The sequence below is a fragment of the Megalobrama amblycephala genome, linkage group LG5, assembly GCF_018812025.1.
Source record: "Megalobrama amblycephala isolate DHTTF-2021 linkage group LG5, ASM1881202v1, whole genome shotgun sequence".
Classification (NCBI taxonomy): domain Eukaryota; kingdom Metazoa; phylum Chordata; class Actinopteri; order Cypriniformes; family Xenocyprididae; genus Megalobrama; species Megalobrama amblycephala.
In genome coordinates this window covers 20,032,140-20,044,343 of record NC_063048.1, presented here as the reverse complement: position 1 = coordinate 20,044,343, position 12,204 = coordinate 20,032,140, and the positions used below count along the sequence as shown (strand labels likewise).

At 35.8% G+C, this 12,204-nt stretch overlaps 2 protein-coding genes across 3 annotated transcripts; one reads left to right on the top strand and one right to left on the bottom strand.

The window, feature by feature from the left end:
* Nucleotides 1-2,569: 2,569 nt before the first annotated feature.
* Nucleotides 2,570-6,869, top strand: spdya (speedy/RINGO cell cycle regulator family member A). 2 transcript variants are annotated; one of them, XM_048191087.1, is made up of 7 exons: nt 2,570-2,819; nt 3,101-3,344; nt 3,505-3,563; nt 3,699-3,784; nt 5,722-5,893; nt 5,991-6,255; nt 6,432-6,869. In XM_048191087.1, the coding sequence occupies exons 2-7, from the start codon at nt 3,140-3,142 to the stop codon at nt 6,491-6,493; spliced, it is 849 nt and encodes a 282-aa protein (XP_048047044.1). In that variant the 5' UTR covers nt 2,570-2,819; nt 3,101-3,139; the 3' UTR covers nt 6,494-6,869. The 2 variants fall into 2 exon arrangements, with proteins under 2 accessions (XP_048047044.1, XP_048047045.1); XM_048191088.1 differs by having other exon boundaries at nt 2,570-2,927.
* Nucleotides 6,870-6,941: 72 nt separating this feature from the next.
* Nucleotides 6,942-11,381, bottom strand: trmt61b (tRNA methyltransferase 61B). The gene is made up of 7 exons (XM_048191086.1): nt 10,344-11,381; nt 8,582-8,684; nt 8,168-8,358; nt 7,984-8,075; nt 7,413-7,600; nt 7,172-7,255; nt 6,942-7,052 (listed from the first exon to the last, which is right to left on the bottom strand). The coding sequence occupies exons 1-7, from the start codon at nt 11,100-11,102 to the stop codon at nt 7,018-7,020; spliced, it is 1,452 nt and encodes a 483-aa protein (XP_048047043.1). The 5' UTR covers nt 11,103-11,381; the 3' UTR covers nt 6,942-7,017.
* Nucleotides 11,382-12,204: the final 823 nt, after the last annotated feature.

Sequence of the window (12,204 nt, the reverse complement as noted above, 5' to 3'; positions counted from 1 at the left end):
TCATTTGATCTGATTAACTTCAGTAAAATGTTAAACCAGAATCACATTTTGTCATAATGTTAAGATTATAATGTAGTAGTATTGTGATATAGAAGTTATATTTTGTGCAGCTGCTGCTGAGAGTTCTCCATATGAGGCCAGTGGAGAGACGGTACAGACAATCACCTTTAAGGAAGATCAGTGTAACCTTCCCAAGGTAATGAAAAATGGATATATCTATAAGAATATTGTCACCTCTCACCCTTAAAAAAAGTAACAAAAATTAATGTACAAAATATTGAAGTTTGGAGGACAATAGTGTGTGGAGTATACATTCTATCAAGGATAACCACCCCTTATTATATATTATTTCCCTTCCTAGATGTCCGTAAAATGTTGTATATGTTTGAAAACGCTAAGGAAATATTCACTCATTATAATGACTCTACTTAACAAGGTAAATATTACTTTTATTCCTTTTTTTTGACTGTCGAAAACTCAATATTTGTGAATTTAAACTTAACTAAAAATTCAAATTAAAATACTTTTTATGAAAATGATTTGCTAAGCCCTATTTGGAAATATCTTGGTATTATTAGCCATATTATTGTTACAGTTCTGTTATTTACTTTGTTTATAAAACTATTTAATAGAAATGTATATGTCTGTCTTACATTGTCTTACACTGATGTAATTTTACATTTTATTAAAACCATCTTGTTTTTTGTTTCCTCTCTCAGACAGTGATTCCTGTATGTAGAGCCAACATGTTTCTCTGGAATATATGTATAAAAATGTTTGCGAAGGTGAAAAATATGGTCCTCGATGTATTATTAAATCGTCTACAATACTGCATTAAGTTCAAAATGTGCAAAATAATGGTGTGATTAAACAAACAAGTCAATCAAAATATCAGCTGTTTAGAGAAGATTGTTTTGTCAAAACCATAAGGTAATAAATGTTTTAAATAAAAAAGCAGTGTGGAGCTGATTATTCATTCGGTTTTTTAAATATATCTAAAATACAAAAAAAAGGAAGCACGCAACTGACATCTGAAACACAAAGTAATAATCTAATCATGCTGATGGTTATTTACACTAACATAGTGGTTTAACCTGTACATTGGCTTTGATTAAGTCTGTATTACTGATGGATAGGTGAACTGAAGAGACAAGACAGGACAGGAGCTGACAGGAGCTCCATTAAAACATGCTTGACACTTTGGTCAACCGTGGTTTTGGTGCCCTGAACATCAGCACTTCAAAAGACTTGCGTAGACATTTATTATACTCACCGTTAAACATAACTGTGAGAAAAGAGGAGGAGCACAGACAAACACAGGAGAGAGAAATATCCTTCAGCTGAAAATCATCTAAGAAAGATGTGTTATAGCCAAGCAGCTCTTTTCTTAGTAGAGAATTTGAAGAATCATGTCACCTGTTATTCATTTTGGACTGCTTATCATGTGCTCAGGTGAGACTGAAGGACTATAATTTTAAATTAAAAATCGGTTCTTTTCATTGTGTATTATCTCACATTTGCTTTTACATATTTACAACCGTACAATCGCATATTTACAATCAAATTCTGCACATAAATGTTGTCTGTTTTTGTGGTTCAGTTCTTGCTGGGTGCAGCAGCTTTACTAACAAGGCACATTGGAAGAGCATGCTGGAGAGAAATGAGCTGAACCTTCCTGAAGAAGTCAAAAAGAGCCATGAATTAAACATAGAGGTAAACTGCTGTATGCAATGCTATACAATAAAAAAAAAAAAGATATAAAGTTACTAATGTTCACACATTTCCTTGCATACTATCCTCAGAAGTCTGATATGAATGTCATTATGTGCTGGGTTTGCAAGAAGTCAGTTCATGAGATCAAGGGCATAGTTCTCCATGAGATTCAAAAGGTAAACTAAAACTCTTTATTCTACCTAAAATGTACAGATATTTTGCTTGAAAACGCCTGCCCATCATTTAATTAAATGTGTTTTTGTTTAAGGAAATAAAGGCTGTGTGCAAAGAAATGAATATCCTCGAACACATCTGCGAGAAATATGCATATAAATACCAATTCCTGATATTACATCTACTGTTTCCTGGTAATAGCGAACACACCTGTCAGCATTTGAACATGTGTAAATAAATGTTATTGCTCTGCCTTAATGAACTTGGCAATTTCCAAATGTCTGAATAAATCAGCCTGTGGTCTGTTTGTTTATTGGACTATAATGTGCTGTAATTTCCTAGGTATGTTCTACAAAATACAGGAAATAGTGTTACTTTTGTAAAATATTTTGTGCATTATTCACTGTCTAAGCCAAGCAAAATCTAATTGCAAAGACGAAATAAATTTGTTTACTGGATCATTTCCTGCTTTTCACGTGCATATTTTGTTCACTAATCACTTGAATTGGATCTTATTTGCATTTGTTGTACTTAAGTTATCAATTTTATAAATATATGTGCAAGTTTTTAAATGCAAAAACAGCATGTCTTTCCAAAATATCGCGAACTTGTGCCTTTTTATATGTTCATGTAAGTGTTCTGAACTCTGATTGAAGAATATTTGAACACGTGACTACCGACACAGTTCCCGCGCCGCTGCCCAAGGAAGAGCAGGTGCACGTGCGCGCTCGCGCGAATAGCGTGTCTTCCATTTTGAAATATTTATTAAATGTTGATTTTGTTTTAATTCACAATTAGAAAAAATATAATTAATGCTATACTCAACAGCTAAAATTAAATCTTACCTATTCCAGTGGTCAATCTAAACACATACCTGAGAGCGCGTGGCATCATGCGCGTGTCATGACTGAGCCGCGGTTTTTTAAACTGAGGTAAATTTCGTTTAGCCTACAATTGAAAACTCTCATATTATGCTAAAAAAAATCATAATAACCACATAAAATTAACATTTGTAATTATATTTTAGCCAGATAGGAATGGTGAGAAGTCATTTTTATCTTTCTTTAGGTGATCGATTTTAAGACGCTACTTTAAACTGAATTTAGCAAGAGTCTGTGATTATAAACAAACAGGAATTTAATAAATAACTATACGTATACCATTCATATTAAAATAAATATCAAATAATTATATAATGATAATATTTACACAGTGGCAGTTCTGTAATATCGGCTGATTTAATCATTTAACCATGATTAAACTGAGCCGACCATGGGCCGAAACGGCCCCATCTGGACCTGCTCACGGTCTGCAGATCCGGCGCGGCCCGCGGAGAACGAGGCCGACCCCAGCGGGTCGGAACCAGGCAGACTTCTCTCAGCAGCCTCGCAGGAAGCCGCCCGGCCCTACCCTGCTGATCCAGAGGCAGGAGATGGCCGCCTTCTTCAGGCTGTTCGGTGGGTTCAGCAAAACATCTTCAGTGAAACCTTATAAACTAAATGTCACCTCATGTGTCCCACTGCTCACTTGTACATTAGATTTATTACCAGCTTTAACCAGAAATGTCAAGATATATATTCTGTAGAATAAGAACTCTTTGATTTGCTGTCTGCTCAGATGATGATCTAATACAGGACTTTCTGTGGATGGACTGCTGCTGCAAACTTACGGACAAGGTAGCAAGACACATTTTGGTGTATTTAATAGTTTGTGGTTTCCAGATTGTGCTCAGTTTTGTTGTTGAATTTAGAAAAATCTATATAGTCAGCTGTGTCTCTAAACCCCGTTCTCTCTGTCTCTATCTGTTATAGTATTTGTTGGCTATGACATTCGTGTACTTCAGGAGGGCTCGCTTCAGTATCACTGAACACAACAGAATGAACTTCTTTCTTGCCCTGTGAGTTGATCATCCTGTGCATGTTCTGTACGCTGTCAAAGGTATCCTGTCATGAAAAAATGGCAGCTGTGGTTGCCAGAAATTCACTTTAAAAAAATACTGTGACAGTGTTTTATGGGATGCATACATTTTACAACCTATTACCATTTTATTTTATAGAATGTTAATACACCTATTTTGAACTACCAATATGTGCATTTTACCTTAAAATGTACTGATAACACCATAATAATACTGGTGGTAAAATAGAAAGCCATGTGATGAATCCTAGCTCATTGTTAGTGTCCATAAAACATGGTCAAAACTCATTAGATGGTGCACAGGGTCAGACAAAACAGTCAGGCTAACACTTAAAATAACTAAAAAACATAAAATGTAACATAGAAACACCTTAATACATTACTGATAACACAAATGGGAAGAAATTCATATTTTTTACTTCCAGAAACCATATATTTTTACATAATGTGACATTAACCATTTATAGTTTTCACTATATGGTAAGGTAACTTGCAGTTAACCAACTAACAGGTTTTTACTCTAGTACTGGTACAGTATTTGTCTGTATTTACAGCATATAGGGTTGGTTTGTACTTGGGCTTGGCTTATTATGAGTGCAACAGAGAAGTCTTGTTTATGATGCAACCTTAAAGGTAGGGTAGGCAATTTTAACAAAAAACACTTTTTGTTATACTGGTTGATACTCTATACATCCTGATTGCAATTGATAATAGAAGTGGTCTAATTATTAAAACATGTACATATATCTTCTATAGAAGTCTCAGGACCAAAATAATTTTGTCCAGTCAACTGGTCCAATTGCAATGATACGATGTCTTACCTGCCTGTCAACATATGTATTTCCATACCTCTGCTAGCGCAGACATAAATTGTCATCAGAGTGTTCGGTCAGGCTATGCAGAGTTGTAGACAGACAGAGTACCTAAAACAAACATCAGCCACCTTTTACAGTTCCTCCTGAACCAAAACAATTGCTGCATCCCAATTCGCCTACTTATTCTATGCCTTAAAAGTATGTACTGTTTTTGTGAAGAAAAAGTACATACTTTTGAGTGTGTAGCAGAAGAGTATGCAAGTTTTGGGACATACTACTTCATCATAATTGCATCTTTAACAGATGTTCTGTCGCTTTGTTATGCAACCTGTAACCGTTTAAACTGTGCCCTGTCAATCATCTCGTCACAGTTAAAATCCTCAATTGAATTGGGTCTTTCATGTGGAGAACTCTCCTCATGTTTGCATAATGATGCATTTAAAAGTTGATGAGCAAACGCATCGTTATAAAAGTTCACAATGCTGTTGCAGATGAAATTTGTGGATAACATTTAATAAATATCTTTTCATCAGGTTAGATACTGATTATTAATCACTTAACTGCTCTGCTTAACGGTCGGATGTCCTGTTGGGAATTCACTCATGACATGTCTCCAGCCAAATGCCATCTGTCTATTGATACCAATACAGGACCTACACATCTAAACCCTAGTGCACATACACATATACATGATTCACAGCTTCTTCAAGGTTGAAGTTGATCTGAGCTCTGCTCTGAGCAGGAAACTTTCCCAAAACATACTGAAAATTTGTACTTTTCTCTCAGAGAGAGATACAGACAATATTCACAATTTATGTCTTAGTGTTTGAAGATGAAAATAAAAATAAATGCTTTAACATACATTGAAGAAGTCATTCAAATACTTTAACAGAAAGATAAATGTTGATTAATAACTTAAAAATACATATTTTGAAGCAGCAGTGAATTCCAGAATCCACCTTTCAGAAGGATGCGTGATTTTGGAGAGTGCTCCAAAGGGAGGGTGGGATCTTTTGCTTTCAAAGCTAGCTTGCTATTGCTAGCCACTCTGAAATTGCCTACCCTACCTTTAATTCCATGTGCTCAATTTTTCATACTCTAGCTATCTGGCGAACACAATGGAAGAGGATGAGGAGGAGACAAAATATGAGATCTTCCCCTGGGCTCTGGGAAAAAGTTGGAGGAAACATTTCCCACGATTCCTAAAGCAAAGAGACCAGCTGTGGGCACGCATAGAGTACCGAGCTGCTGTCAGCAGACGATGCTGCGAGGAGGTACACAGCTCACTAAACATGCACTGTAAATCATTTTATAAGTTGCTGGTTCTGAAAAATAGCTCTAAATCACATTGTGCTTGATGCATGATTGCAGGTGATGGCTATTGTGCCATCTCATTTCGTCTGGCAGCGTGAGCGTGCAGAGCATCACAGTGGTGCTCAGAGGCTGTACAAAAACTCTGGGATCCTCATTCCCAGAGGGCCTTCTGCTTCTCCAGAGCCTTGTTCTCTCTGTCCCAAAACCTCTGCTGTTCCTGTGCCTCGCCCATCCTCTACTGTACCCCTGGAGACCAAAGCTTCACACAGGCCCAGTAAGATGACCAAAGCTGAGCACACCATTAACTGCATGACTACAGCAGGTAAATGAATGACGCCTTCTAGTGGCGAAAAAATGAATGGTTTGCACCATTGCTTTTCATGACAGCTGGGTAGTTTTACTTTGTCCACCGCAGCTGAAATTCTTTCATATGATCTAAACCAGTGCTTCTGTAGAAATATTTATCATTAGCTTTTCTTCTCTTATGCATATTTACAGGAAGTGATGGGGTCAGTGAAATGTGTCAAGATCATTCGATGGACTGGATCAATGAGGAATAGCTCGATTGCATAACATAAAACAGATCATATTTGCCTGTTGACTATATCAGAGGCACTCTCAGGGGCAGAACAGAATTTCAGTCTCTTAACGGACCTCATAAGAAATGTACAGCATTGGTGTGAAAAGAGTAATAGTCATGTACATTGTTCATATAAGATCTAAAGAATATGTCAGACAATCCTCTCACTATGTGAAGGTTTGTACATGTATTTTACTGTATCATAATCCTCATCCCTATTTATTTCATATTGTTGTACAAAGTACTTCGCTATTTCTGTAGTGTGCACTTACTGTCAGAAAGTCTGTGTCTTAATGAAACAAGTAAAACATTTGGCTGATATAAATATCAATGTGAATAAACAACTATGAAATTTATTCCATGAATGGAGCAGATTATTACTTTGGCTTAAATACTCAAGGACATGAAAGGAAAATGTACAATAAAAATACTTTTTTGACAAGTTTATTGATATATGAGATAGCAGCTTTGTTGTACTCTTGTACGCACATTAGGAGTGCACATCTACTTCAAGATCTTTCGTAATTTTATGAGGAAGGCTGAAAAGAAACACATTACAATCATGTACAAAGTAATTATAGAAGGTTAAGGATTACTAGTATTTCTCTTAAACATGTATATAGCTATTGTAATACAACAATGGAGAGCTGCAACTCACCTGTATGGCCAGTCTGTTCAGGATGAGGACGCGCAATGTACGGGACATCTCCAAACGGGACTGGATCTTGACAGTTCAAATCCCCTTAAACAGAGACAGGTTAGCATGATTCTGACCAGGAATGATTCATGCTGATGTTCAGATTTTTGTGTAATATAAGCAATGCAGAATCTGATTTGTTTGATGCGGAAAAACAAAGATGTAAACATTAGAGGGAAGACCATGTTATGAAAGAATTTACCTTCTGTATCCTCACTTGGCTCACATTCATCATCTTCCTGTGGAGCTTTTCGTTTGTTAAATGTTCCATCTTTTTTGAGTGACGGGCCAACAAGCCAATCCCTGTACTGAACCTCAACAATGCGTTCACACACCAGAGGAAGGGCGGAACATCGCAGACCCTCCATCAGATCAATGACCTGTGTGATACTGGGGGCAAAATCAAGAAAACATTAATACACTACTATTGAAAAATTTGTGGTCAATAAGATTTTGTTTTTAAAGAAATTAATACTTTTATTCTGAAAGGACAAAAGGTTACAAAATGTTCTGAAAACTGGAGTAATGATGCTGAAAATTCAGCTTTGCCATCACAGGAATAAATTACATTTTAATATATATTCAAATAGTAAAGTTTTTTTTAACTGTTATTTAATTTCACAATATTACTGTTTTTACTGATTAAAATGACACAGCCTTGGTGAGCAAAAGAGACTTCTTTTCATGAAAAAAAATATTATAGACCCCAAACTTTTAAATGGTAGTGTACGTTTATGGTTTACATTACATGTATGCACAGAATTTCGTATTACTTTGCTTGATAAACAGCGCACACAGATCCAGGATGGAGGTGAGGAACCACAGCAGGTAAGGCCAAATGCGGATTAACCATATCCAGAGCGACCTGACACACAAGAAGTCTTTCATATACAGACAGCAAATGATTCTTATATTATAATAAAAACATTAAACACATCACAGAGTGTGGCTCCTCACCGAGTTAAAACCTCGCCCAGCCAGAAGAGGACCTGCAGATATGAGGTCTCCATGGTGAAAGTGAACATTATCAGGCCATTCCTCCCCTCGCCGAAGGCTCCACGAGGACCGCCAACGCTGGTAGTTTAATACAGCGCCTCTGTGATGGTCCTCTCTTATCTCCACACTCAAAACACTTCCTTTGTAACCCACTGATGACACAAGCATAAATTAATTCCCAAGTGATATACTGCAATGGTATAGCTAGGGTGAATTCAGGTTTATTGGGACACTTTTCCCCAGTCATCTCAATGGCAAAAAGTGACGCAATCAACCTGAATCAACCCAACTTCTGTAGGACAATACCCCCATAATCAGGTGACTGATCATATTGCTTTTAATGAACACCTAAAAGGTGGAGGAAGACTCACACACCTGCCCTGGACAGGAAAAGGCTCATAGCACCAGATCCAGAGCCTGATTCCAGAACACAATCTCCTTCGGTCACATCCATCATTGTCAACATCGCACTTGCGTCCTGCAAAGGAAAAGATCCAAAAGACTCTTTTGTTTTCATTGGCATAAAACACATAGTGTAACCATCAAGTGAAAAGTAATAACATATTTTCCTTACATCTTGAATGCATGTAAATTACCTTTCAAACGTTTGGGGTCTGTTAGATTTTTATTTTATGTTGTTAAAAGAAGTCTCTTATTTGATAAAAAAAAAAAAAAAACACAGTAAAAAAAATAATAATATTAATTAAAGCTGGTTTATAATATTTAATATTTACTGGGGTTCAAGCCTTTAAGGCCTTTAAGCACATATGCGTAAAAAGATATTACATTTTATTTAGCAAGCATGTCACAACTGGAACACGGCTGGAACAGAGGAACGGCTATGATATATGCAAACCCAAACACAGAGAAAGAAAAGGCTTAAACAATAATACTTGATTCATACTAAGCATGCTTACACACACACAAACACAGGCACACAGATATATTCTTGTAGATTCAGTATTGGTAAAATGGGTAAAGGTGTTTTCTGCAAATCTCAGTAAAACATCATTTTCAGTTTTCATTTTACTCAATGTGGCACAACTGTGAAAACTAATACTCTAATGGAAATACTCTAATGGCCTTCCCTATTCAACTTAAGGAACGAACGCAGCACCAGTTCTGTTTTTTTTTCTGTAAGTAGAATATGGAAGGCGTAGGACATACAGCGTAAGCTTTGTGAAGAATACGGAAAGCGGAAGCATGTGCACGGCGATCATTTGTGTTTATAAAGCATATACAGTTGTATTTTTTTAGAAAATGACTGATCGTTTCGCTTATAGTTTCGACCCTTATTCTTCGTATCGTTTAAAGCCCTTTGAAGCTGCACTGAAACTGTAATTTTGACCTTCAACCGTTTGGAGGCCATTGTAGTCCACTATAAGGAGAATAATCCTGGAATGTTTTCATCAAAAACCTTAATTTCTTTTCGACCGAAGAAAGAAAGACATGAACATCTTGGATGACATGGGGGTGAGTAAATTATCAGGAACATTTTATTTGAAAGTGAACTAATCCTTTAAGTACATTTTCCATGTCAACTCCATTCATTAAACGGACTTGCACACTTTTTGTCGCAAATATGGATATTTGAAATCAATGATAGGTAAGAAAATGCTTATTCCAGGTTTCCCCTTTAAATATCATCATTTCAGTTCTCAATGTAATTGTAATGTTATATTATTGCAAAAACATACATCAAATGAACAAATGAAGTGGTAAACTTTGACAAAATGTGATTTGTAATGTTATCATAAGGATTTATATAGTTTCAAAGGGATTTTAAATGACAAAACCTTGAACTATATTAATGGCCTTCTGCTGCCATCTGGTGGCACCAAATGACAGCACTTCGCGCTTGAACCCCTACATTACTGCAATTAAAAAATAAAAATAAAACTATTTTCTGTTTTAATATTTTAAAATGTAATTTATTCCTGTGATTGCAAAGTCACATGATCCTTCAGAAAATCACTGTAATATGCTGATTTGGTACATATATATATATATATATATATATATATTGTGTGTGTGTCTGTGTGTCACATGACCTTTTACAACATGCAAACAGTGCAAATATTACTGATTCACCGATGTGTAGATGACTGACTGCTGTTTTGTGATGATCATTTCTTACTTTTGGGTACGCAATAGCTGGCCCTCTCTTCATGAAGAGAGTGAACTCATCCAGGCTGGGTCGGCGAATGAGAATCGGGATTCCCATTGAAGTGCGTATGATGCTTCCAGCAGGGCGCCCCTCCATGTCCTCATGAGCTATTAAACCCCAGTTACTATGGAGCTTCAGGCCCTCCTTTAGCTGGAACATCTTCCGAAACTCTAAACGTCTCTTCCTACTAAACTCGGCCAGCAGAGTCTCTCCAAAACATATAGGCCTTTCCCCAGGAACACACACATGATGAGGAGCAAAAGATCCTTGAGCTTCCTCTGTTGCCTCTTCTCGCTCCTTCCCCAGACTCTGAGTGTCCTGTTCAACCTCACGGTTTCTAGTGTCTCGTAGTTCCCAAACCTCTCGACTCAGACTGTCTTCAGGCAGCAGCTGACTGACCCTCTCCAGTGGGGACAGAGGTCGACGTCTCCCAGACAAATATGCTCTTCGAGAGAACGGTGGGAAAGTAGACACAGGTGCATCCGAGCCCTTGTCAGAATCATTTGAGTCAGTCCCAAAGCTCCTCAGGCCACAGAAAAATGGTTTAACGCGAAGCACATGATGCCTCTCCAAACACATGACATAGGCAAATTCACGAGTCATGAATGAGAGACCCAAACGCATTGCAACTGTCATGGTTTTGAGCTCAAAGAAAGAATGACTTGAAGAATAAAAACGGTACGCTTTCGAAGCGTACCAGAATAGACATACTGGGAACTCACAAATCATGCATGATAAAATTCACTACAAATTACCTCTATACAATAACCTTTGTAAAATATAAATGCATACAAATTTGTAGTAAATATACAATTTCAAACGATCTGTCATAATACCTAAATAATTCGACATGTAATTATTTACTGGCTGGATTCTTGCGTAAGCGGCAACTTAACTTGTACCTATTGTGCTAGAAGAAAAACAATCCAGCATGATTCTCAAAGGGCGCCGCCATGATGGAAAGGACGTCACTGAGAGATGCAGTACCACCCGGTCACCGGTAGATTGAGCTTTGCTGTTTTTCAACCATAGACTGTTTTCAACAGTTTTTCATTATTAAATTAATAAATAAGTCTTCAGAATGTTCTGTTATTTTCCTGATTCAGTTTCTCTTATGATAAATATATTTAAAGGAGAAAATATAGCTATTTTCGAGGCTTGTATGATTAGGTTTAGAGAATTACTTTCTTAAAGCCTATAAAATAATAAAAATATAAAAAAAAAAAAAAAAAAAAAAAAAAATATATATATATATATATATATATATATATATATATATATATATATATATATATATATATTGTGTTTTTGTCTTAAAAAAATCTTAATCACCTTATTAGTGTTAGGTTTTACTTTTTAGGTTACTTTTTTTCAATTTAAACAATACATTTCTTTATACAAAAAAAAAAAAAAAATTAAATGAATAATAAATAGGCTAAGTAAATATTAAAAAAAAGAAGTAAATGTTTGAAAAGTCTTTCTTATGCAGCAACATAAAGAAATTATTGCACTCGTTTATAAACATACATTTATCATATTTGAATAAAATAAATTAAGCTTTTTAAAAGAAAATATGTTATTATTGGAATAATTTGTTAAAAATGTATATTTAAATACTAAATATACATAAAGACACATGACCTAAATTCTTTAGAATAATTACATGTACAAAATAAATGTGTAACTGCTTCCAGTAAATGTTACTAAATGAGAATTTTGATTAGATGTCTTTCTTATTTTTTCTGTTACAGTGATAGTAGGTACATGTAAAGACAGTTTAAAATAAATATATTTAACTACTAAAACACATTCATTTCAGTTATAGAAAGCA